This window comes from Carassius gibelio, chromosome A7, assembly GCF_023724105.1.
Source record: "Carassius gibelio isolate Cgi1373 ecotype wild population from Czech Republic chromosome A7, carGib1.2-hapl.c, whole genome shotgun sequence".
In the NCBI taxonomy this organism is placed as follows: Eukaryota; Metazoa; Chordata; class Actinopteri; order Cypriniformes; family Cyprinidae; genus Carassius; species Carassius gibelio.
Window position 1 is genome coordinate 10,283,731 of NC_068377.1, and position 27,614 is coordinate 10,311,344.

General features: G+C 39.8%; 1 protein-coding gene across 9 annotated transcripts in view; it reads left to right on the plus strand.

Moving 5' to 3' along the window:
- The first annotated feature begins 2,285 nt into the window (after positions 1–2,285).
- The window catches only part of LOC128017684 (NACHT, LRR and PYD domains-containing protein 1a), a 105,777-nt gene continuing 80,448 nt past the window's right edge, over positions 2,286–27,614 (plus strand). For 4 of the 9 annotated variants that reach the window (XM_052603118.1, XM_052603122.1, XM_052603121.1 and 1 more), the window contains exons 1-7: positions 2,286–2,509; positions 2,999–3,084; positions 3,392–3,508; positions 3,705–3,764; positions 3,841–5,634; positions 8,262–8,435; positions 20,208–20,381. In XM_052603118.1, coding sequence (XP_052459078.1) covers positions 3,035–3,084; positions 3,392–3,508; positions 3,705–3,764; positions 3,841–5,634; positions 8,262–8,435; positions 20,208–20,381 — 2,369 coding nt within the window. In that variant the 5' untranslated portion in view covers positions 2,286–2,509; positions 2,999–3,034. The remainder of the gene's footprint in view (positions 2,510–2,998; positions 3,085–3,391; positions 3,509–3,704; positions 3,765–3,840; positions 5,635–8,261; positions 8,436–20,207; positions 20,382–27,614) is intronic. The other 5 variants (XM_052603125.1, XM_052603127.1, XM_052603126.1 and 2 more) reach the window with 3 other exon arrangements.

Sequence of the window (27,614 nt, forward strand, 5' to 3'; positions counted from 1 at the left end):
GTTATGGTTTGGCGTGTGCTATGTTTATGGAGAAACTATTCTTATTAAAAAAATCTATCTTACTATGAGCAACAGCACAAACAACACAACAGAGTAAAGATACAAATAAAATAAACATTGTTTTTCTGTTGTTTTTAGGGAGGTCTAGCATAAATTTTTAGGTACAGAAATTGAATAAAATAATAAAATGTAAAACAGCACCACATATTTGACTGTATAAATTAAAGATTACCACGACTCAATACCACGACTTAGGTGCCCTTGAGCAAGGCATCGAACCCCCAACTGCTCCCCGGGCGCCGCAGCATAAATGGCTGCCCACTGCTCCGGGTGTGTGCTCACAGTGTGTGTGTGTGTGTGTGTGTGTTCACTGCTCTGTGTGTGTGCATTTCGGATGGGTTAAATGCAGAGCACAAATTCTGAGTATGGGTCACCATACTTGGCTGAATGTCACTTCACTCACTTCACACTTCACTTGTTGCTGTTCGATTAATATAACGACTGTCACTTTAAGAGAATGAACTGATCTAGTTGGTCTACGTTCAGCCGGCAATGTCTGCAGTAGGATACTTACCAAGACGGGCATTTTAACATAATTTTTGTCAGAATTTGTCCATTTAAACACAATACTTCAGAGAGAGCTTATATTTGCATGCGTTCTGAGGCACAGGTTTGCGCACAACGCACAAATCTTCACAGTGCACGTGCAAACTCATGTCCTCTGGCTCTCAAATGTTTAAACTGACTTAAATGAGTTCAGGTCTCATTTGTGTGCGCATGCGCTATCGGCATTTGGGTGATGACGGAATAAATGACTGCTCATATTCCAGCATAAAAGGCATTCGCATTGAACAAGAGTGCATGGTTTTGTCTGGGAATTCAGAAAGCGCATCCGTCAACAAAAACATATATTAGCTGAACCCTATTTGTTTTATGTGCTATTTATAGCAAATCATATTACAGATGCTTTGTCAGATTTAAGTTGAACCACGGTCCCAGCGCGTGCCGAGTCATGTGTGGTGAACTGAATGGTTCAGGTTTTTTTTTTAAGCAAACCGTGCCATCCCTAGTTACCAGCCACCAGTTTTTCCTAGTCTGGAATCTGAAGTCGCGTTCCCCATCCGCTCACGCCTTTGTCCAGAGGTGCCACCGCACATGGACCAGAGCCCGTGAGATTCTGCAGGTGAGGGCGCGCACTAAGGCTAAGGGCGATTGCCACGGGTCAAAGCCTCCCGTACACGTTGTGGGTCAAAAAGTGTGGCTTTCTACCACCAACATTCCGCTTCGCTCCGTTTACAACAAGTTAGCTCCTAAATTTATTGACCCGTTCCCTGTCACCAAGATTATTAGTCCGTTGACAGTCTGCCTCAAACTTCCTCCGGCGTACAGGAGGATTCATCCCGACTTCCATGTTGCCAAAATTAAACCCGTGTTTTACTCCCATATTATTCCGCCTACCCCGGTTCCTCCCCCACCGCGACTCTTCTACAATTCTATTAATTGCATTCTGGACTCAAGATGGAGGGGACAAGGATTCCAGTACTTGGTTGACTGGGAAGGTTACGATTCGGAGGAGAGGAGTTGGGTACCTGCTAGGGACATACTGGATCACTCCCTTATTGATGATTACAATCGACAAGTAGGGTCATCAGGGAATGCCAGGAGACATTCCTAGAGGGGAGGGTACTGTCACGGTTGGTAAAACCGTCGTCTCTGCTATGTGGGTGGAGTTTTGTGTGTCTCTCATCAGCACTGATTGTTTCATGTGGTTCATCAGCCACAGCTGCCTCTCATTACCTGCTCCCTACAACATCGGATCGCTCATCTCGGTTCCAGCGTCACGCTCTCCTGCTGCCTCACCTCATCGCCACTTCGTGGACACCTGTGACATCATCTCTCTACATTTCGTTTGTCCCTGCTGTTCACTTGTGTGCCTCTTAATAAATCTACTATCATTTCTTGCAATTGCTTCCTCACCCTCATTGCCATTACAATTACCTTAGTGGTAGGCCTACTTGAGGAGATTCTTTTTTTCTTCATGATTTTTTTTTTTATGTCTACCAACACCAAGGATCTCTGGCCTTTGTGCATTTTACATTTTACAAAAAAACTTTTTACAAACCCACTTCAATTGTTTTATTGTTAATATTATTAATAATAAATTGTTTAATACATTAAATGCAACAAAAATAATAAAATAGTCAACTTTATTGCCATACTGTTTTGTCAATGAATGTTTCAGTTAAGATGTCATGTGACTGCAGTAAACCGAGAGTGAAAGTAAACATGCATTGTGCTTTATCTTCCTGTGCCATTTTACACCCGTGTTTAAGTTTCAACTTTAACTCATTAGAAATAGTCAGTATCCAAAACCAAGTGATTTATGTATGTGTATGTTATGTGGGAATTTACGTGATGTTGTTGAGAAAACTCAAGCTGTTTAGTAACCTTACATTTTGATCGAGTGTTAAAGTGAAGCGAGAAGAAAAGTTATTGACTTCCTCAATAAGTAAGTAACCATGAAATGTAACTTAAACATGAAGTATGTTATATGCATTTTTGATCTTATAAATGATGTCTTTATTATTAATTACCTTTGGACATAGGCCTATGTAGAACCTATGTTAAAATATTAATATTATATATATATATATATATATATATATATATATATATATATATATAGTCATGTAGGCCTGATCATAAAAGCCTGAGTTATAAATCACATCCTTGCAACTATCTTCGCTTTAACATCTTTATTTATTTTTTATTTAGCTGCGTGTCTCCAAATTTTAACTAAATTCAATATCTAATTAAAAAAGAATATCTTAAGATTCAGATGATTCCAGTTCTTAACATATACAATAATATTATGGAAAATATTCAAGCCAGAAGTGAAATCTTGATTACTGATTAGAAATCAGAAATCAGATCTTTTGTTTTCTATAAACACATACTTCATGTATTTTGTTGTATCTGAGTGTTTCTGTCTCATCAGATGTATCTGTGCAGCTTCGTGAAGACTGAATGAATCATGGAGGACACACAAGCATTGAGAGATGGAGATGTTTCTCCAGGAGGCGGGTATTTCAAAGTCTTCATATGATCTTAATGTTCAATAGAAGATACACTGTACACCACATAACCGGGGTCTTTAGGTCTTTAAATACCAACCCCAAAAAACTAAAGACAGCACAGACAGATAGACAGGTGGATGGATAGATGACATTATCCTTGGACAGTGTCATCACTTCAGCTTCATTTATTTATGGATATTTACTTTTTGGATAGACAACATCCTTGTGTTGTATTTATTTTCATGTAAAATCAACCAGTTGGATTCTTGTCTCTACTATATTATCTATTTTCCAATATCGCTATTCTGTTAAAGTAAATTTCAGGGGGACAGATCAAACTCATCAGAGCCCAGCTGTGTGTCCATGAAGAGTAATCGGTCTATGGATAAACCAGTAAAATTTGAGGGAAGACACACATCACCTGATCTGAGGTACAACATCTCTTTTTAAATAGATTAATGTGAGAATGTGAGAACAGATTATATAGACTGCTTTTGATTCTTCTGTATGAGAGGTTTGGGTTAGGTTAGGGCTATTTATAAGGTAATTCTGTGCCTTTTGAACAAAAACTGCTTTTCACTCCTCAATTGTATTGTCTCTTATATGTCCATATTTGTCCACAATTAGTGAGCAGTTAGCCGACACTCAAGGAATATTAAGGAGAAAACACATGCCATCTAATCTGAGGTAAAATATTTCTGTCTATGCTGTCAAGAGATTTTATTACTATCAGTTTTACTCATCTAATGTTTTATACTTTCAGTCATGACACTCAACTGTCATTCAGCAGATTCAAATCAAATCTGCTGAAGAAGTTTGAGCATCTGTATGAAGTAACAGTGACGCAGGGAAACCCAACTCTCCTGAAAAAGCTCTACACAGAGCTCTACATCACAGAGAGTGAGAGTGGAGAGATCAGTAGTGAGCATGAGGTGAGACAGATTGAGACACAGTCCAGGAGAGCAGCAACAGAGGACACAGCCATCAAATGCAATGACATCTTTAGACCTTTACCTGGACAAGACAAAGCCATCAGAACTGTGCTGACAAAAGGAGTCGCTGGCATTGGAAAAACAGTCTCTGTGCAGAAGTTGATCCTGGACTGGGCTGAAGGGAAAGAGAATCAGGACGTCCAGCTCATATTTCCACTTCCTTTCAGAGAAATCAATCTGATGAAGCACAAAACACTCAGTCTTTCAGATCTGCTTCATGTCTTTTTCCCTGAAACAAAAGAAATAGAAATATCTTGTGATGAATATAAAGTGCTGTTCATCTTTGATGGTCTTGATCAGTGTCGTCTGTCTTTGGACTTTAAGAGTAAAGTGAAACTGTATAATATATCTGAATCAGTCTCAGTGGACGTGCTGCTGGTGAACCTCATTGTGGGGAATCTGCTTCCTTCTGCTCTCATCTGGATCACCTCCAGACCAGCTGCAGCTGATCTTATCCCCTCTGAGTGTGTCCATCGAGTGACAGAAGTACGAGGCTTCAATGATCCAGAGAAGGAGAAATACTTCAGAAAGAGAATCCGTGATCAGAGTCTGGCCAATACAATCATCTCACACCTGAAGTCATCAAGGAGCCTCTACATCATGTGCCACATCCCAATGTTCTGCTGGATCTCAGCCGCTGTTCTGGAGAAGATTTTGAGTCAAGCAGAGAGTGGAGAGATTCCCAAAACTCTCACTCAAATGTACACACACTTCCTGATCCTTCAGACCAACATCAAACATCAGAAGGACTATGACAAGACAGTCAAAGATGAAGATATAATTGTCAAACTGGGGAAACTGGCTTTTAAACAGCTTGTGAAAGGTAACATAATCTTCTATGAGGAGGACCTGAGAGAGTGTGGCATTGATGAGACAGAAGCAGCAGTGTACTCAGGATTGTGCACTCAGATCTTCAGAGAAGAGTCAGGCTTGTATCAGGGGGAAGTCTTCTGCTTTGTTCATCTTAGCATCCAGGAACATCTAGCAGCCCTATATGCACATGTCTCCTTTACAAAGAACTGTATAAATGTGTTTGACCAAACTGATCATAGTCTCTTCACCAAAGTTTTAAACCAGAAGAAATATGTTTCATTATCTGAGCTGCATAAGAGAGCTGTAGATGAAGCTTTACAAAGTAAAAATGGACATCTGGATCTTTTCCTGCGTTTTCTTCTGGGTTTTTCATTGGAGTTCAATCAGACTCTCCTACGAGTACTACTGACACAGACAGGAAGCTGCTCCTACAACAAAGAGGAGACAGTCGAGTTAATCAAACAGAAGATCAGGGCGAATTACTCTTCAGAGAGATCCATCAATCTGTTCCACTGTCTGAATGAACTTGGAGATGATTCACTGATGCAAGAGATCCAGGGTTATCTGAGATCTGGACAAATAGCAGAAACCAAACTCTTCTCTTCACAGTGGTCAGCTCTGGTTTATGTGCTGCTGACATCAGAGCAGAAGATTGATGAATTTAATCTGGAACAGTTTACTGGAGCTCAAAATACAGCAGATGAAGTTCTTCAGAAGCTGCTGCCTGTGATTAAAGAATCCAGATCAGTTCAGTAAGTTACTCTGACAACAATCACTACACTGATAAAACATGATCACATTTAGCACTTTAGCATGTACTTTCTTATCAAAGCAGTAAAATGAGGATTTCCAGTGGCCGAGAGAGCTCAACGCGCTGCAATTTAAGAAAACACATGCAAATTGAAAAAACACCAGCAAATAATAAAAAAACATCTTCATCTTCAAACATCTTCTTTTGACAAAACAAGTGCTTCAAATCCTCACGAAACATGCATATAGGTAAACGCGCTGCAAAATCTCACAACACATGCATGTAACGAAACGCACTGCAAATCCTTTTAAACACATGCATATAACGAAAAGCGCTGCAAATCCTTCACAACACATGCACATTAAGAAATACTGCAAATCCTCACAGCACTTATGCAACAAAAAGCACTTATGCAATTAACAAAAGCGCTGCAAACTGACCACAATGGAAATGTTTCAAAGAGATCTCAAAAAGTGTCGGACCCGGGTTGAATTTGCTTATTGTGTAGTGGCTAGTTAGTGGAGTTGTTGGTGAACTGAAAGGTGAGGTTTTTTTTTTGTCATGGTATTTTTTTTTTTATGATATCACCATGATTCCTTTATCTTTTGGATATTATTAGCCTAAATAAGCTGAATAATTACATGATTAAATGTAAAACGTTACTTAAGATGGGTAACTTTAATATTCTCAGCTAAATATTTCAAGGTTAATGTTAATGAAAATAAATTTGCAATGCTTCATTAATTGTTTCTTAATGTTTATGTGCTGTGAGGATTTGCAGCGTTTCTTCATTTGCATGTGTTGTGAAGTATTAGCAGCGCGCTTCATTATATGCATGTGCTGTGAGGATTTGCAGCACGTTTCGTTATATGCATATGTCGTGATGATTTGCAGCACGTTTCGCTGTATGCATGTGTTGTGATAATTTGCAGCGCGTTTTGCTATATGCATGTGTTGTGATTATTTGCAGCGCATTTCATTATATACATGTGTTGTGATGATTTGCAACACTTGTGTTGTCAAACTGATGAAGATGTTTTCTTCACTTGCTGATGTTTTTTCAATTTGCATTTGTTTTCTTAAGTTGCAGCATGTAGAGCTCTCTCGGGCACCATATAATTAATATATATATATATTATATATATACAGTATCATATTCAGGGCTGGGGAGTGACAAAATACATGTTATGGTGTTACAGTAGGTATTTAAAATACAAAATATGAGTAACTGTATTTCATTATAATTACATTTTAAATAGGTGGTAATCAAATAGGCAACTGATTCTCCATTGAAACAACTGGTAGAGTATGTAGAGTATGCTCATCATCATCATGACAAAAAAAATGGAAGACACAACAGAAATCAAATCGCATGATGCATTTCTCTCATGGATATACAGACTATATTACTTATAAATCTGAAAAAGAAGGTAACATCTCAGTACAATGAAATGTCTACCCGCAACAGAACTTCTATCAGCATCAAAGGATTCAACGTCTAATCTGAAAAGTTAAAAGGTAGTTGTTATTGATCTTTTTTCTATTTTCTCATATTTTGAGTGCTGAATGGTAATCATTACATTTAATATTTGTAAGAATTTAATTGAAAAATGACAACAAATTCTCCTAGAATTCACATTTTGCATTAATTTAACAGAACCTTACGAATAGTGCATGAAATAAAAGTTTATAAAGTCAAACGATAGCTTTGTGTGCTTTACAGATGAAGTCTTTATTCATTCGAAATGTTCAAGAATAGATTATCTTTGGCGCAGTAATGCAGTAATGCAACTGATTCGTGAACAGTTGATTCTTTGATTCAATCTTTTAAATGAATAATTTATTTTGTTTAACAAAACCAGTGTGAATGGTGAACGGTCTGGGGTGTTTCCCAAAAGCTTTGTTACCGAACTGTGTTTGTTAAATTAGATTTAACTATAACAACATTAAGTTACTTTCGACCAAAGTTGCTTTGGGAAACAAATCCTGACAATTTTGACTCGGTGCTTCTTTTGTGCCGATTCTCAATCAGGAGGATTATCAGTGAAGTAATCAGTTTGGTCCATTAATTAAACAAATCTAATGTATAACTTGGAGAACTGTGCCAGTTTTTTTGATACTTTTATGATATGTTTGCTTTATTTGGATTGGTTTTGAAGCTTGGAATGCAGCATGAAAAAGCACGTAATCCCATTCATTGTATTCAAATTGAATTTATATTGATTGGTAGATTTAAATGACATAACATTTTTTGTTGTTCATATAAACGCTGTGGAAAACTGATGTTGTTGAAAATTAAATGCAAGGAAAATCCAGATCTTATGACTGGTAGATGTCACTTTTATTTAGAGTTGGAAAACATAAAAACATGACATTAATATGTTCTTTTTGGTGAATATCTTAAATATTTCAGAGTATTCTAAAGTTTATTAAAGTTTATCTAAAGTATTTAGATTAAGTCTCTATACTGGAGTAATCTAACAAAATACACTACAGATTACTTTTTAAAGCAGGTATTTTGTAATCAGTAGTAAAATACATTTTAAGAGTAACCTTCCCAGCCCTGTATATTATTTATACCAGTGTTTGTTGAACTGAGAGACTGAAGACTGTCTTTGTTCGCTACAGGTTGAGTGATTGTGGAGTCACAGATGAAGGTTGTGCTGCTCTGGCTTCAGCTCTGAGATCAAACCCTTCACACCTGAGAGAACTGCATCTGTCTGGAAATAAACTAGGAGTGTCAGGAGTGAATCTGCTCTCTGATCTACTGAAGGATCCTCGCTGTAAACTGGAAACACTGTGGTAAGGTTATATAAATGTGTCAACATCCTATCCCCTTTATGGTCAATAATGAACAAAATAAACACAAAAACTGAACTGTTGAAGATGATTTTGGTTAGTCTTCATTAGATTCATTCCAAAGTTTTTTACAGTTTTTTTAAATAAGTATTGTTCTCAATTTATGCAAAATAGATGATGTGCTCATGTGTGAATTGGATTTGTGTGTGTATTTTGAATCTTTCCTGGTCCTTCATAATCTTTAGCAAATGAGATTTGAGATCATCATTCAGCCAATCCTGAGAGGACTCAAGGAGCACAGCTTTGTGCACCTAATATACACTATGACTAAACACCTTCTCTTGCAGACTCTATTTTGGCCGAGAGGTACATAAATGACTTACTCAATCTGCTCCATTCCTTATTGGACATAAGGCCCATAAATAAATGACATACCCAAAATAAAAAGATTGTTGCTCATAAGTCATTCTGACTAGACACATAGCCAGCATAGTTGCTTTAGTTTTCCCCAGATTTATATTGCACATGACAAACACATAACAATGTTCCTCAGGCTATACAGTATGTTCTAATCATGCAAAGTTTAAATTACCACATGATCATATGGATAACTAAGCCAACAGCACTGAATATCTACATCAACTTTCCAAACTTTTAAATTTGAGTCTTACATAATGTACCTTCTCAATACCAAATGAGTTAATAAATGTGATCACACTGAAGAGCATGGAACCCTGGGAAAATAGGGCCCCTTTTTATGTGTTATTTACCTGCATATAAATCTGCTGAAAACACAGGAAGCCACTAATGTTCATCAGATCACATAATTCGGGGTAAAATAATAGTGATGATTCTGTCTACAGAAATATATGAAGTTGATGGTTAAATTAGGGCTGTCAGTCGATTACATTTTTTAAAAATATCATTAATTACATGATGTTTAGATTAATTAATCGCAGTTCATTTCAAAATAAATTTGACTGTGAAAATACCCACAAAAGGTTATCTAAATATATTTTTGTTAAATGAGAAGGTAGCAAGTAGACATTACAAATGGTAGCTTGAAAAATATTTTATTTGATTCAACAACAACAAAAAAAGGTATTACACAAACATTTAGGCTACAACAGCCTAACATAAACTATGAAATATTATAATAATTTAATAATTTGAGGAACATCTCAGTATTTTTTGTTCATACAGTGAAAGTCATTGGTAACCAAAACAGCTTTGTACCATCAGTCTTCAAAATACCGTCCTTTAAGTTCCGTGTTGTGGTTTTCCCTTGTTTGTTGTGTGTGTGGTAAGGAAGGAGACCAGGGTCGGCTCTCTAAGGCTCCTGAGGGTTTTAATTACAAAAAATAAACAAAACATTCGCGCCACCTGCGCCACTTTCATTTGCTATCCTGCAACATCGCTCTGACTTCCGGCTTCCACTCTTTCCATCTCTCACGAATCCTCAGCTCTCTCGCTCCTTGCCGGCATCCGACTGGCTTATAAAACATCTCCCCATGCTCATTACTGCAACGAGACCCAGGTGTTAGTACTTTGGCACTTGACTCACTTACCGCCGCTCGTCTCCCTACTTGTCTCTCCCGTCGCAGACCTCACTGAACCACGCCTCCCCCACCACATACCCCCACCACATACCCCCACCGCCCGACGCCCAAAGTCAGTCACGGCCACCTGCGGCCCCGGCCTGTGAATCACCTTGAACTTGAAGGGTAACTAAACCCCTGGTCAGAGCCTGACCCACTGACAATATTTGAAAAATGCTGAAAAGTAAGCAGAGCACAGCGGAGATAGAGGGGACAAGCCGAGTGCGGGGCTGAATGTGTGGGGCGTGAACCTGAGACCCGCAGTGACGGATTAATTGACAGCTGCTGTCAGAGTCGCTTAAATGGAGAGTGACTGAAGTGACACAAGTAGCTTTGCAACAGAGCATTCATTTGAAGTAGAGGACTTTTCTCCCCCGCCCTCATCTGAAGTGGAGGATGTCAAGGTGTCTGTGGCCTGAGCCATATCAATTCGAGCCGCTGGCTCAAACTGCGGTCTTAACTCCCCCACCGCGTCGCTTTTCAGCGCGAGCTATGTGGAGAAGCCCATTTCCACCTCCATTGCATTGGAGAAGCAATTCCGCATTAAATGCAGTTTGCACACTCCAGCTCTAGGCAGGAACTCGTGGTCTTCCAGGCCAAGTGCATGCAACCACTGGCACCTAATTTTAAAGTCTGCTGGAAAACTATGCAGTCCAGCAGCGCTGTCGCAACCAGCAACACCTAAACCTACTTACCATCCTGACCACTGTACTAAATACAGCTAAATCTACACCAACTTGAAGCTATCCTAACTGATGCAATACTATGCTACTAACTAACTAAGCTTCTAACAATACTAATGTTACATTAACAACTATGCCAATTAAGATGAGACACTGCAGTCAAAAACACTGTTTTTTCAAGCACCTGTCAATTTTGAGATTTTGGGTTTTTTGGTTTTTCATAAAGTGCTTTTTTAAACTAGTGGAAGGAAAACATCCAAAAGACACTGTTAAGTGTTTCTTTTATAGCACTTTATCTGTTTGTGTCAATAGATTTCAATTACAATACATATTTTTAAAGCCCGTTTTCTCAAAATGAGTTTTTTCTTCAACACTGACCCATAAATCTCCACTTCAGTAGCACTTACACACACCAAATTTGACATTTTTATTCCTGTCTATATTCTGAAGGTTTTTAAAGAGGGATTTGTTCATACATATTTTCCTTGATTATATACAACATTTTATTCCCCCCAAAATTGTGAAAATATATTGTTTTCTGGCTGTTCAAAGTATTTTCTGAATTATGTTAGTGACAAAAAAAGATAACCAGAATTAGAGCTGTAATCGGGCCTTAAAAGTTAGGCCCGACAGGACCCGAGCCCGACAGGTTTCAGCCCGAGCCCGACAAGTACATTTTGATTGACAGCTTTTTAAAAGCCCGAACCCGTTTACAGCCCGACATTATTCAAATGTGCGCATGCACACAGCTCTTTTGCCTTTTGTCAACAATGAGTCATTTATTCATATTTTAACATAATTTACTCATAAATAACATAGACTAGACCACTTAGAAAGTTGGAATAAAGAAATAAAATAAGTCCTTTGTGACATCGTAACATCTCAGCATTCTAGACATAGGCTCATTTAACCTATACATAGACCAACACACCAATAAAAACGATTCATTTAAACAAATTTTAATTAAGATAAATTTTAAATTAAGATGGGTATTTGGCGAAATTAAGATAAAGGCTCCGTCGGATTTGCTTCGCACTAGCAGATGATATTTAATTAAAGAATAATGCCAACATTAGTGTAAATACTCTGTCAACATTATGCATTTAAGACTCAATGAATATTTATCATTTGAAAAAACATTACTCACAGAGATTAGGTCTACATGTGTTTGTGGAGGAAAATGACTGAATCCACTGTAGATGTCTTCTGCGCGTTCCTGCGCTCACTGATGGTGCGTCATTATTCACTCGTTATTCTCATTATAAGCATGGTCAAAACTTTTCCACACCTCAGAGTTTGCTTTAGTTACTGGTGCAACCAAAACGTAGCCTAATCACCAGAGGCAAGCCTCCGTTAAACCTGCTCAGCATTCATTTTCGCATCTTTCTCGCGCTAATCGAAACACATCACATGACCGCTCGTTTACCTCGCAAACCTGAGCGCAAGCCCGAGCCCGGCCCGAGACCGCGTAAGATGATAGAAATTAAGCCCGAACCCGACCGAACCCGTCGGCTCCCGACGGGTCCCGTCGGGTTCGGGCAAAGATCTTCAGCTCTAACCAGAATTCCCTCTGTAAAAACATTTGACTCTAATATGTCAAAAAAAATTAAACAAACATTTTGAAACTGAGTTCATCTAGTGTTCAGATTTTTGTACTAGACATTTAAGCAAATTAGCACATATTTCATTAAATAATGCCTCATTTGCATATTTAAACATAACATTTTTGAAAACTTGTAATACAAAAAATGTTTGCAATAATCAATGTAATCAATCAACTGGGTAAGTAAGGTGATAACTATTAGTTATTTTTTTTTGCCCTATTCACCTGCAGTGTCTCGCCTTAACTACATAGGCTACACAAAATAATCTAAATAACAATATAAATGCTATGCTAAATAGATGCTATAATAGTCTATCCTGGTCGTTTTCAATACTTGCAATTCCAACTCCTGACTCACTACAGTAATTTTGACGGAACAAGATGGTTTTATACTGCCAAGGGCGTGGTAGCTCATACCAAGGGGCATGGTGACCTGGAAACTGCTTACGTCACCTGCCACCGCAAACATCTAACAGGAAAAATCAACTGCAGTAGCCACCATTCAACCGGAAGAGGGCAGCACTTATATGTTTTTATATCATATATTGTATTAGCTTAATTGGTAGAGCATTGCACTATCAAACGCAAGGTTGGGGGTTCAATTCCCCGGGAACACGCTATAGGTAAAAATTGACAGTCTGAATGTACTCTTAGTCATTTTGGATAAAAGTGTCTGCTAAAAGCAAAAAATTTATTTGATTTAATTTACAATTAAAACACTTTATACTCAAATGTCAAAAAAGTTCGAAGTACTCGAATCAATGAATAACACTAATAAAGCCCCATTCTTACAGATCATTAACTAAAAACAGTTGGCTTAATGGGTTTAACGTAGTCTCTCTCTTTGAGAGCTTATGGCTAATATACAGCACCGGGTGGTCCTCCCCCTCCACCTCCTGGGACAGGACAGCACCCAGCCCCCTGTCCAACGCATCAGTCTGCAACAGAAAAGCACTGTTGGCATGGCTCCGTCCACTGGACCATATCTGGCACGTCCTTTTTAGTGAGGTCAGTCAACAGGATAGTGAGGTCCAAATAACCAGGAATAAACATTCTTGTCAATTTGGGAACCTGCCCATGACCTGCCCCCAAATGGAAGCCAAGATTCCTTACCTCCACCCGCGCAACCACGCAATTCTTTGGAATGGCCATTAGCGCCACCTGTCTCAGAGCTCCCAGGACGGCCCTCGAATGCTCCATATTCATAGCGGCATAGGCAGCATGAGGCCGGAGAACTCTATCCATGAGGCGCTGAAACGTGGCTGGGGCCCCGAACAGCCCAAAAGGAAGCGTCACAAATTGGTGTAAACCAAACAACGTGTTGAAGGCTGTCTTTTCTTTGGACATGGGAGATAAGGGGATCTGCCAATATCCTTTCTTCTAAGTCCAATGTCGAATAAAAACAAGCCGTAACTAACCGATCAAGCAGCTCATCAATCCATGGCATTGGTTAAGCATCAAACTTTGACACTGCATTCACCCTGCGATAGTCTACTCAAAACCGCACCGAGCCGTCTGTCTTGGGAACCAAAACTATTGGGCTCGCCCAGTTACTGTGTGACTCCTCGATTACTCCCATCTCCAGCATTGCCTCTAATTCTGTCTGAACCACTTTTTTTGTGTTCAGGCAATCTATACGGCCGTCCGTGCACCACCACGCCCGGCTTAATATGGTGCTGAATCAGATTAGTATGACCAGGCAGGGGCGAAAACACATCTGGAAACTCAAATTGTAAGCATGTGAAGTCAGTAAGCTGTGAGGGTGAGAGGTGATCCCCACCAGGGGCCAGGGCGAGAATTTTTTTCTTTGATCACCTCCGGCCCAAGATCCTCCTCTTCACTCACTGCCGTCACCAGCAACACTGACTCCTCCTCTCTCCATTTTTAAGGAGGTTGAGGTGATAGATTTGCAGTGAATCACCTCTGTCCGTTCGTACTACTTCATAATTGAGGTCACACAGCGAATAGGAGATCTCAAAGGGTCTTTGCCACTTCGCTAACAATTTAGAGCTGGAGGTTGGTGGTAAAATGAGCACTTTATCTCCCAGTGCAAATTCTCGCAGGTTAGTTCCCCTGTTATACAGCCAGCTTTGCCTGCCCAGAGCCTGAAGCAAATTCTCCATAGAGAGCCGCCCCAGTGTATGGACTTTTGCTCTCAGGTCCATGACATACTGAATTTCGTTCTTACTATCGGAGTGTCTGTCCTACCAAGTCTCTTTCAGGATGTCTAACACCCTGTGGGGCTGGTGCCCATAAAGAAGCTCAAAGGGGGAAAACCCTGTGGAGGCTTGCAAGACCTCACGCACAGCGAATTAGAGAGGTTCCAACCACTAGTTCCATTTTTTTGCGTTGTCTTGTACGAACTTACGAATGTTTAAAACTTGCGATTGAACCGTCTGACCAGGCCATCCATTTGTAGGTGATAGACGGTGGTATGTACCGGTTTAATGCCCAATTATTCATACAATTCCTTTAACGTGCATGCCATAAACGCAGTGCCCTGATCCATGAGAATCTCTTTTGGGATTCCCACGAAACAGGGCATCCGCCACACTCTTAGCTGGTATGTTGCGGAGGGCGCAATGGAGCTTTTGGGGTGGCCGGTGAGTTTACCAACTGACATTCACGACATGACACACACCATCAGTGCAAGTTCTCATGGATACTCAGCCAAAAGAACCGGGTCATTAGACGGTTTAATGTCGTTGCAATCTCTAGATGACCTGCCATCAGATTTCCTGACGGCTCTGTGGTACTAATAATTGGGTTGTATCTTCCTTTGTCTGAGCATCTTGGGTCACTCAATACAACCTGTCTTTGATAATGGCAAAATAAGGATAGGAGAGTGTGCGGTCAGGTTGGAGGTTCTGCCTGTCGATGGAACAGACCTGTTCAAACACATTTTTCAGCATCTTGTCTTGGGACTGAGGCTTCTTACTAACAACCACAGTCTCCTTACATTCTTCACTTCCTGGAAGACATCAGATAGTTGCACCTCCATCTGCACCTCCATAATGAGGATATCCACACTAATCTACATTTCTCATCCAGGCTGCATCCAACTGTATACAAATTCAAAACGCTAAATAGACTTCAGCAGTAAATATGGTGGCTGCCGGGTCTATTTTGAACCGCTTCCGGAATTCAGTTCCTACAATCCACAGTCAAGAGCAGTCGCCACAGCATTATGAAATGTATCCCATAGTCATAACAGCCATCCTCGGGGGATTGAATAGTCCGAATCTGCTCATGCGCTCAGACCATGCAGTAGAAATTGAAACCATAAGCAAGGGATGATTATGTTTGGCAGTTATGCAATTCATGCATAGGCCCACTTAATCTACTCAACAATTCCTCCTCCGAGCAACTCCTATACCACAACTCCTTAATCTCGTAAACCGACTCTTCGTCTCGTTTCCCATTTCGGAAGTTAGACTTGGCTCCGGAATAAACATGCATCTCTCGCCAGTCACACCTGTCTCAAAGATTTCTTTCCCATCAACCGACCAGCCGTCCATCTACAACTTAACATCTTATGCTCATTCCATCCTCAGATCCCCATGTGCATTTAAACCTACTTGTGAGGGATCAACTATTCCGAAGAATAACCACTCGCTACAAATGACCAGCTTCTCTCATTTTCACACATTCGTACTTCTAAAGGCTTACGAAAACAAGAACCTGTGTTAACCATCTAACGCCTGAACTAATCAGTCTTTGCACACTCTCTGTATGATCAGGCATTCTGAGCTCACCCTTAACTCAACTCTTCCCAACTTTGGGAGTCCTCATTGTCTGGCCTAAATATATGCCATGAGTCTCTCTGAGTCATCAATTCAAGATGCCCGTATCAACCTGACCATCATCCCATTCCCTCGACCCCTTCATCCTCTTTCTATTCTTCCCCAGATTCTTAGCTTGTTTGTGGCATGGTCCTAGCTTGTGAAATGGAGTTAATTGGTATTAACTAAAGTTCGGGGCAGGGGCACACCCCAAAACAATCACCTGACTTCTAAAACCCTCCATATATAACGGGTCACGTCACACTGCATTGCTAGTCTCGTTCTCTCAAACCCATCCTTACCTTCATTTCTCATCCATTCAGCCAACCTTCTCCCACATTATATTTCTATCAGGTTGTATCGGGGGGTCCTCATTGTCTGGCCTAAATATATGCTAGAGACGGTACCACCACCCCGAGTCTCTCTGAGCCATCAATTCAAGATGCCCTGATCAACCTGACCATCATTCCATTCCCTCGACCCCTTCATCCCATTCCCTCAGCCCCATTCATCCTCTTTCTACTCTTCCTCAGTTTTTTAGCTTGTTTGTTGCGTGGTCCTAGCTTGTGAAAAAAGTATTAAGGTTTGACATGTTCAACATGACAGGTTTGACAAAATCAGCCATGTCTTGACATCATTATGACCAAGTTTGAAGAGTGTTGGATGAACAAAAGAGGATGATTTCAAAGCATTTTGTAAGTGACACTTAAAGGGATATTTTATACAAAAGAATTAATTCTGTCATCATTAGGGCTTGCATAGACTAGTCGAGTAGTCGAGTGACTGACTACTTCAACCACTAGTCGGCGCTGTAGGAAACAAAAGACTACTCGAGCATGCATTAACCATAATGCGTACAAAGAGTTTGCAAGTATGATGTTCATTTTAGGATTACAATATTGCGTGTAGCTGTTACTTTCTATGACCTTATCTATGTTGCATATAAAATTAAAATGTGTAAATAGTGGTGTGCATTAAGCCGAATACCTTATTCTGAATGGCACGGATAAAGGCTTCAAAAATGAATAACAGACAAGGAATAATTCTGCCTGAATACCTGGCTGAAGCTGGCACAGTCCGGAGTTTGCTAGATAATATGTGAGTCAGGGGATCAACGCAATATTATACAGAGGCCTCTAAAGTCACGAGTGTGAAGTGAATCAATGTAAACTTTATGAGTAAAAAAGAGCGCAAATCAAACACAGTGTTGCTGTTGCCTCTCAGTGCATCTCTCAGAAATCAGAGCTTGGCAAGAACAATATCACCTATAGTAATAAATCATACACGTTATATTATTTGTATACATTTAAAAGGCAATGCTTTAAATCTTAGGCTACGATATGATACAAATTAATGGATTAAGCATTAAGTTCGAGAGCAGGCTAATAATCAACTTAGATATGGATACATTTTCTACTTGTATCTTTAGCTGGTTTGCGTGGCACACGCACATTTGTTTAGTGAAGTTCACTAAATATTAAGACTTGCTTAAAGAGTTGATGTAATGAAAATGTGCGCATTGAATTGATTCAGTCGTGTTCAAATGATCACTAAGCGTTTATGACATTTCTCTGCTTGTATAATAAATATTATTTTAGAAATGAATAATTATTTTAGTTTAACACGGCATACTTGTTCAGTGAAAAAAAAAGATACACCATAACAGTCTTATCAAGTAACTGCACAACGTTGTGTCCGAATTTATATGTGACCAATCACGGAAAGTAGGGACACAAGTCGGTTCTGGGGCAGTTATTCACAAATTCTGAAAGCGTAGTCTCCAAGCTTTCCAACGATGTTTAACACATGGAAATCGGATAATATTTGGAGAAGTTGTGGCCATTTGCAGGTAGGCACTCAAAAAACCTCAAAAAGCAGAAAATAGCCTTTAAAGATTGTGCAGTTCTCACTGCTGTGAGTGACAATGGGGCTCATTTACATCTCATTTAGATAAGCCATACCCCTTCCATAGCAACGAGAGACACAATGGGAAAAATCGGACCGCATACTATTAATAATAAAGGAGAATGTGCATTGTAAATGTCAGTAATTTATCTTTTTTGACTTTTATAAAAATGATTTAGAGGCTGAAATATGTGAGTTTTATCTTTTTATAAAAAAAATCTTTAATCTTTAAAATGTGGCCATCATTTTTAATGTTATTATTTTAATGTTTATGTAAACAAAAAGTACATACTGATGCTAATTTTATTTGTTATTTTCTGGTTTTCTACATAAAAGTTGGTGAATTGATTTCATTGTGTAGCATTAGGACTTTTTTAACAGGATTTTGTGAGAACCGATGAGCTAGCTAATAACAATAGGTTGATATGGGAAGGTCTAAACATGCACTAAACATGAGATAATGTGTACGTGTTCTTAGAATGAACACAAAATGACAAACTTTGAGGTTTATGAAAACTCACCCCATAAGAAACAGAAAAGTATTCTTGCAGATCCGAAGTTTGTACTGTGCGTCTGTTTGCCTCTAAATGTTACGGATTTTCCCCATTTCTCTGTCTTTATCCCCATCAAATGTTACTATCGATATAGCCTCTGATAGCTTACAGTCCAATTCTTCTGACGCCAGTCCAATACATTCTTCCTCGTCGTCATCTTCGCTCAGTTGTAGATTAGGGATATTATACAGTCTTATTATGCCGCTTTCATCGTCACTCAGATCGTCTTCAGAATCAGTGAGCGCTTGTTTATAAGCATCCGGCTTGTTGAAGAAGTATTCAAAGCATATTCTGTGTAACGGCCACAGTTCAGCTCGTCTGCGTTCATCTATGCGGCGTACATCTTCACTGAATCTTATCCAGTATGGAAATACAGACAGACAATGAAACGCCCCAACTGCATGCTAGAATCTCCGACAAACTAGCAGATTTCAACCTAAAAATGTATGCTTTTAAATATACCAATACTGCTATCTCTAACACGGAGAGGCTTCTTTGTGATATCAACTAACAGATTCTGCAAAAAAAACCGAAAATCACCAATTTTGAAAAAAAAAACCCGCTTCTTTCTCATATTGCTCGAAAGTTGTGCTGCCGACTTGTGTCACTGGTTTCCGTGACGGGTCACATATTCTAAAAATGTTGTGATTGTTACAGACACAAATACAAATACTGGCTGTTAAATGAAAATTTAAATATATGATGTCGTAATAGTTTTGACAATTTATATATGTAATTGTTGCATAAGGCTATGAATTAATAAGCATTTATTGATTAAAAAAATATTAAAATTAATGTCTTTTAATTTACAGCAGCATGAACCATGAGTAGTCAAGTAACTAGAGTATTTTTTTTTTATATAAAAAAAATCGACTTAGAGGTAAGTAGCCATGCAACCCCTAGTCATCATTTACTCACTGTGTGTTTTATCAAATTTGTATGAGTTTCTTTTTTCTGTTGAACACAATGAAGATGGTAATGGTAACCAAATTGCTGGTAGCCATTGATTTCAATAGTATGGACAAAAATACTATACATGTCAATGACTACCAGAAATTGTTTGGTTACTAGCATTATTCAGACTATCTTCTTTTGTGTTCAACAGAAGAAACAACCTCATGTAGATTTGGAACAACCTGAGGTTACATAATTGCTGACAGAATTGTCATTTTTGGGTGAATTATCCCTTTAAACAGATCAAAAACACTGATGCAAAGTGGAGTCTGACTGCTAAATAAATGATAAAGGAGATGAAACATTGATTTAAATGGTAATCATCTTAAGTAAGCTCATAAAGTATATGAAATAAAACTAGCACAGCTGTATAAGAAATCTCTAGCCAGGGACAACAGTAATACAAGTGATACAAATAATAATCATTATCCATAATAGTTACTGATTCATATCTTAGAGCATTTTTCAGTGTGTTTTTATTTCTTATACAGATGCGTTGTTGACTTTGTGGTACTCACATAAAGATTACATTCTGACATTGATATTGAAATAAATCTCCTCAAGCACCTTTCACAAGTGTTTGTGAAAATGAGACTGGATCTGTTAATCAGTTTATCTTTCTGATTATGAAGTTGCTACTGATCTGAGCTGTAGATCCTGAACTGAGAGACTTAAGAGTGTCATTGCTCTCTACAGGTTGAGTGATTGTGAAGTCACAGAGGAAGGTTGTGGTGCTCTGGCTTCAGCTCTGAGATCAAACCCCTCACATCTGAGAGATCTGGATCTGTCTGTAAATAAATTAGGAGCGTCACGAGTGAATCTGCTCTCTGATCTACTGAAGGATCCTCGCTGTAAACTGGAAACACTGGGGTAAGATTATATAAATCTATCAAAATTTTTGTTGCTCCTTTGTTTATTATTAATGAAATGAAAACCAAAACTGTGTCATAAAGAAGGTTTCCTGTCAGTTCATTGAAAAGGATGCAGTTTTAATCTTCAAAAATAAACTTCAAAAATCTAAAATTACATTTTTGACACAAATTTAAAATAGTTATGATATTATATAGATTGAGTGGTTGATCTAAAAGCATCGGTTTTATATCATACAGATGTGTGTTGATGATTTGAGGTATTTACAAAATATTTAAACAGTTCTAACAATTTCTATGATATTGAAATGAAGCCCCTTAAAACACATGTAGAAGCAGGTCTGAACTGAGAGATTTTGCTGTGTTTGTCTGAGCAGTCATTGAGTACAGTAGGCGGCCATCTAAAACGGTGGTTCTACGTATGTACCGCCACCACCGCGTCTGCAAAGTGCTTTTGCAGCTCTTGGCCGCTGAATGGAGCTTTAATCACAAGTTTTTAAACAAGTGCATTATAGCACATTTTCGCAAATAGACGTCAGCTTTTGTGTTATATTTGACTGCAGTCAGGGAAAATGAAAGAAAAACACTGTAGGCTAGCTAAAATATTTAATATTCACAAATTAAAATTTTGCCCTTATGATGCTGTGTGTTTCTTAGAATGAATTCAAGCAGGATAAATGTCAAGGCTATGACCCTGTGCTTACATTTTCTCGAAACCATATTTTAGATTTGACATTTAAATAGTGTGCAGTATTATTTATATAATATAAATTATGTGTTATATTATTCAAAAGAAATTGTGGTTTACTTTGCATCGGAGCATTAAAAGTGGTAGTCTATTGTGAGCTTGGATTGCGTGCTTTATAAATTATTTTCTTTATTTTAGTATGAGGCAGTGTATAATTTCGCTCCCATTATTTATCCATAGAGGAAACAAATAAATTAAATCTGCACAATTTAGCTAAATCATTGAAACTCTAAAGAATGGACTGATTAATAAAAAGTTCTCTCATTATAATCAACAAAATGCACACGATGTAAAAGAGCTTCATTAATTGACAACTTCATTGATTTTAAATGGAGTCTTTACTTGCTTTCATATAATTTAAGTTAAAAAATAAAATAAATTGCAGCCGCATTTAAATGCAGGTTTGTATAATATTCCTTAAAATATCAGTGCAAGATTTGCTCAGCGTGCATGATGCTGAGTGCTCACTTAGCATTTATTCTTATTTATTCTTAATATTACAAACCTTGTTTGGTTTTACTTTGGATAATTGCATGTAAAAATACTTTGTAATGCATATGCAAAATGTGAATTATTACTATTCATATTCAAGTGCGAAAATTATTAATGTGCAAGGAGGCGTCCTACTGATCACGTGATTTTTTTCCTGATAAAGAAGTTACTGAAAATTGGGGTGTCTCACATACATGAGAAATATATCTACAGAAAGCTTGAAATTTCTGTTAAACGAATCAATTAAAAAAAAAGCATTATATAATCTGTGAAGGTTGCATTTCTATTTAAAGGCGCGTCCATGTGGAGAGAGTTAGCACTGTGAATTTCATCTTGCAGCCGACAAGAAAAGTTGTTTATTAAAAAATAATTAAAATGTCTCTTTTTTCACAATTATTAAATAAATTATTAAATGAATAATGCAATGAATAATGACAAATGAACGACTAGTAACTAGAAAAATCTTATGTGGGAGGCAGACCTATTAAGTACCCTCTAGACATTTTTAAAGCAAATTCTGCTTTCAGAACCTTTGAAACACAAAAACAAACATTTAAATAAAATTTATATTTTATGTTTTGAGAATGGCCTACCCTTCTCTGCAGATATTGTTGCTTCTGGTTTGTGCATTATAAATCCATCGAAGGAGGCAGGTTCTGTGCAGAGCGCGTGAAGTGAATGTGATGCAGATGCAAAAAAAAAAAAAAAAAAAAAAACCTAGAAAAAAACATACTAGATTAGGCCCAGACTCTGTTCCTGAGTAATGTAAATTTGTTAACCCACAGTAACATCTCTGCTAAGTATGGTAACCTTCATTCCCTGAAGGAGGTTCACGAGTTCACCCTTACATTTAGTCTGAAAGCGAATAGTAGGCATATTTTGATGTGCTGTCCTGGGGGAGGGGTCCGGTCCCGGAGCAAAGCCCAAACCAAAATAACTCCCCGTATCCCTAATTTGGGATAAATAGATCAGAAGTGAGGAGTTTGGGTGGATGAGGGATGCTGGTAGGAAGACTGGATATATATACACTTGTGTGCTAGTTACAATGATTAGCTAAATGAGATGCACCTGTGCCAAATTGGATGATTATCTGATCGTGCTCCTCCCGAACCTTGTTAATAAAACCCCATTTCACGAGTTCACCCTTACTAATAACCCTCTAATCTGAAAGCGAATAGTAGGCATATTTTGGCGTGCAGTCCTGGGGGAGGGGTCTGGGCCCGGAGCATAGCCCAAACCCAAATAACTCCCCAAAAGAAGCTTAAAGGCATAGGACAGCAGCCAGAGAGCTAAATTTAGTTGCCCCCCAGAATATGCGTATTGAGGAGAAAAGCGCAGAGCGACCGGGAGAGCCCTTGCAGTGTTCGATGAGAGCTGTGGCTCGCAACGTCTTACCGGCGAGCCCTCCGTGCCACTTATGAAAGTAGCACGATGCCGGATATCAAAAAATGAGGGACTCTTGCTGCCTTCAAAGGGCAAACTCTTGCACCGGAAGGGAGAGTCCCTCTTGCGGCTGAGTATGAGGCGCGGTTTGGTGCATCTGATGGAGGGCTCTCAATGCAACCGAAGGAAGCCAGCGGCTGTACCCAATCGGGAGGGAGATCCCTGGCCACCATCGAGTATGCAACATAACTCAGACAGGGGGTTCACATTGCAACCGAAGGGAGACCTGGATCTGCTGCACCGGAAGGGAGAGCCCTGTCAGATGCTGAATAAGCAATGAGATTCGAGCCGTGGTTTGGTGCATCGGATGAAGGGCTCCTAATGCAACCGAAGGGAGTCAACGGCTGTGCCCCATCGGAAGGGAGATCCTTAGCCACCATTGAGCATGCAACATAACTCAGACGGGGGGATTCACATTGTGACCGAAGGGAAGCGTGGGTCTGCTGCACTGGAAGAGGAGCCCTAGTCTGATGCTGAGAAGTCAAAGAGATGTGAAGGGAGCTGCGGCTCTGCTGCACTGAAAGGGGGAGTCCCCCATTGCGGGTTGATGTGAGGCATGGTTTTACGTCTCGGAGGGCTCTCCCAGCCTCCGTAGGGGGTCCGCGACTCTGCTGCATCCGGAGTGCTGCCTCAGAGGGGAGAGCCAGGGTTGACGCTAAATTGAATACGATTGTTGAATGAGTGGCTGGAAATTTTTTCTGCGGGAAAGCCTGATTGCGCAAGTATCAGCTTTAAGTGTTTTTGGAGCCAAAAACGTGTAACAGGATGGTTAGAGTCGTCGACAAAGTCCAGTGCAGATTTAGATTGGGCTTTCCTGAACTGGATATAAGAAATGAGAAACTGATAAGGTTGAATTGGAGATGGGAGATTGAAAATGTATATGTAGTGGCCTTTCCTTTCTTGGTCTGTCTTACTATGTTTAATAGAGTAAGCGATGGTTTTGTTATCCAGTATGCACAAATCAGAGATTGTCGGGTGGAGTTTGGGGTTGAATTTAGGGGTTAGAGAGCATCTCAGAAAACCGAAAAAAGCCAATAGGAACATGGCATCTAGGTTACGAGCAGTATGGATCGAATGATACCCTGTGCAGAGATTTTGGATTCAGTTTGTGAGGATGTCCAGAGTTATGGGTTGTCTGGAATCCAGGTTTGATGGGCGAGCTCTCTGAATTCCTTTGATTAGAAGAGAAGTTTGAGAATTATTTATCTTGGAGGAGGGGAAGCAGTGGATTAGTTTGTGTAAAAATTGAACACCACTTAAGTAACCTTTTATAGACACTGCTTGGAGGTTCTTCGCGGAACTGAGGAAGGAAATAAATGAAGTAATTGAGAGGAGAGAAAAATTGGGGAATGGCAGGAGATATCTGAGGTGAAAAGTTTTGAAGCATCTCCATGCTGTAAGATACGACTGGATAGTTCTGGGAAAAACTGCTTGTAGGATAGAGTCGATGGATGAAATCCAGATGAGATGTCTTAGAAGTGGCATGAGAGCGATGGAATGGGAACGGCCTTTATTTATACAATGCAGCTATGCGGTAGCTTTTTTATCACAGTATACTAAAATGCTGCTTGACATCCAATTTTTTCCCCATAGAAAGGCCGTGACTAAGGGGCAGAGTTCGAACAGCGTGGAGGATTGGGGAGACTCGAGCATCTGGGGGGGCCACGGAGATGCGAACCAACGGCCTTTATAAAATCACCCGAAACCGACGGATGGGGCTGCAACGGTAAACAATTGGATATCGTCGGGGAGAGACATCAGATTGCTGTAGAAAAATGTTAAGCCATTCCATTGTCCAAGGAAGGTGATCCATACTGAGTTCATTTCGACATGCATGGTGTATGATAATTTGATAATCTAAGGCATGCACAGAAGATGTGAGTGCGAGAAGATGAGAGATGAAGGGGCGGCCTTGCGGGATTATGCCCATTGTGAAGTTAAGATGCCCGAGCAAAGAAAGAGATTGCGCTTTGAACAACTTTGGCACTCTGCCAACGAAGGAGCCACTGAATTTGTTCTATCAATTTTTTCCTTTGGCAGAGAAGCCTGGAATTTGATTGAATCCAGGTCAGTGCCTAAGAATTCGATGAAATGGGTTGGTCCCAAAGATTTCTCGTGAGCAATGGGGATCCCTAGCTCTGAGAAAATCCTGTGGACAGTTGTGATATTTTCGGCCGGGATTGCATCGGGAGGTGACACGATAAAAAAAAGTTGTCGAGCAGATGGATTAGGTGAGGAATTGAATAGATATTGGAAAGAATCCAGATTGCCTCTGATATCATATTGAAAATTTTTGGGCTGCTTTTGCATCCGAAAGTAAGGCGTACTGAGAAATAAAATATCTCGCGGCAGAATATCCCGAAAAGATGCCTTGAATCTGGGTGGATAGACATCACTTTGAAAGCAGAAGTGATGTCTACTTTACCCAGCCATGCACCGCAAACTACATTTTTTTTATCATGTATCATGGTGATCGCTTGATCTGTCATGGTAATGCAGAGAATATTCTTCAAAGGGTATGAGGCATCGAAGGGCCTGATCATGAAGCCTGACTCGACTTGATCAATTTATCTACTGTATCTGGTTCTGCGAGTGCGGATTGAAGATTTTTGCAAATAATGTTCTGTGAGATTGGGCATGTAGTGCCGGGATTAAATCTCTGTTTGAGGCCAGACAAAAGAAAATAGGTACAATTTTTGTCTGGGTGATGTGAAAGTTCAGAGGAAAGATGAGAAACATTAATCAGAGTCAATAAGTAGTTTCTAGATTTTTTATTGGTAGCTTTCATGACTGGGCATACTGTACGAGCATGGGCTCCAACACAGTAATTCCAGACATGGAGAAACTTTAATTGCTGTCTCATGCAATTTCCTCTGTTGAAATTACAGAAGACCTGTTGGTTACCGGTGACTGAGAAGGATTCTCTCCTGAGATTTGATGATGGATAGGTGTTAGCTGAACGTGAAAGAAAGGGGGCGGGAAGAATTGGGAGTCAATTTTTTTTAAAGACACTGAGAAATCTTCACTATATATTTGTCGGAAGAATCGGTTGGAGGGAGCAGAGATAGTAGAGGAGAGAGATCAACATCTGCACCTGTGTGAATCTGCGATTTGATGGAACTGGGCATGCGGGTGGTTCCATAGCGGCAGCATTCGGTGGAGTATGTAGAGGGGTCGCTGTAAATAGAGTATACTATGGTTTAGCTTTGTAAGAAGAGTTGGAAGAAAGATGAGGAGGGGCCATAACCATTTGCGGAGGCATCCTCACACACAGATTATCCCCTGGAGCTAGGGTCGGCCCGTAGGGATAAGGATAGAGGGAGAAAGGCAGAAATGAGGGAGGGGTTGAACCTGTTTGCGGAGGCATCCTCATGCATTGATTGAACCCTGGTGCTTAGGAAGTCCGTAAGAAGAGGAAGATGGAAGTGAGGAAGGTGGCCAGCCTGCTTGGGTTGCTGGCTGAGTAGGGGCCGCCATCTGCAGTCGTGACCGAAACGTGTCAGGACTTCTTAGCCAAGGGCCTCCCAGCCTGAAGTACGGCCCTCAGATCTGCCTTAGGCTGTGAAAACCCTGGTTCAGAGCGTTGCTTCAGCCTCCAGTCCCGAAGTGGGGGAGCGTGGGCGGCAATGCTCTGACGATAGACTGAGAGGGCTGCTCCCGGCCAGCAGCCCCTCCAGTATATATATTTTCTCAGAGTCACCTTTATTTTATATAGTGCTTTAAACAAAATACATTGCATCAAAGCACTGAACAACATTCATTTGGAAAACAGTGTCTCAATAATGCAAAATGATAGTTAAAGGCAGTTCATTATTGAATTCAGTTATGTCATCTCTGTTCAGTTGAAATAGTGTCTGTTTTTATTTGCAATCAAGTCAATGATATCGCTGTAGATGAAGTGACCCCAACTTAGCAAGCCAGAGGCGACAGCGGCAAGGAACCGAAACTCCATCGGTGACAGAATGGAGAAAAAAACCTTGGGAGAAACCAGGCTCAGTTGGGGGGCCAGTTCTCCTCTGACCAGACGAATACAGTAGTTCAATTCCAGACTGCAGCAAAGTCAGATTGTGCAGAAGAATCATCTGTTTCCTGTGGTCTTGTCCTGGTGGTCCTCTGAGACAAGGTCTTTACAGGGGATCTGTATCTGGGGCTCTAGTTGTCCTGGTCTCCGCTGTCTTTCAGGGCAGTAGAGGTCCTTTCTAGGTGCTGATCCACCATCTGGTCTGGATACGTACTGGATCCAGTTGACTGCAGTGACCCTCTGATCTGGATACAGACTGGATCTGGTGGCCACGGTGACCTCGGAACAAGAGAGAAACAGACAAATATTAGCGTAGATGCCATTCTTCTAATGATGTAGAACGTACGGTGTTATGTGAAGTGTTTCCGGTTCCGGTTTACCTAATTAATGCAGCCTAAAAATCCTTTAACGGATTTGGATATTAAAAGCATATTAGAATGTTATGTGTATGCCAGGTTAAAGAGATGGGTCTTTAATCTAGATTTAAACTGCAAGAGTGTGTCTGCCTCCCGAACAATGTTAGGTAGGTT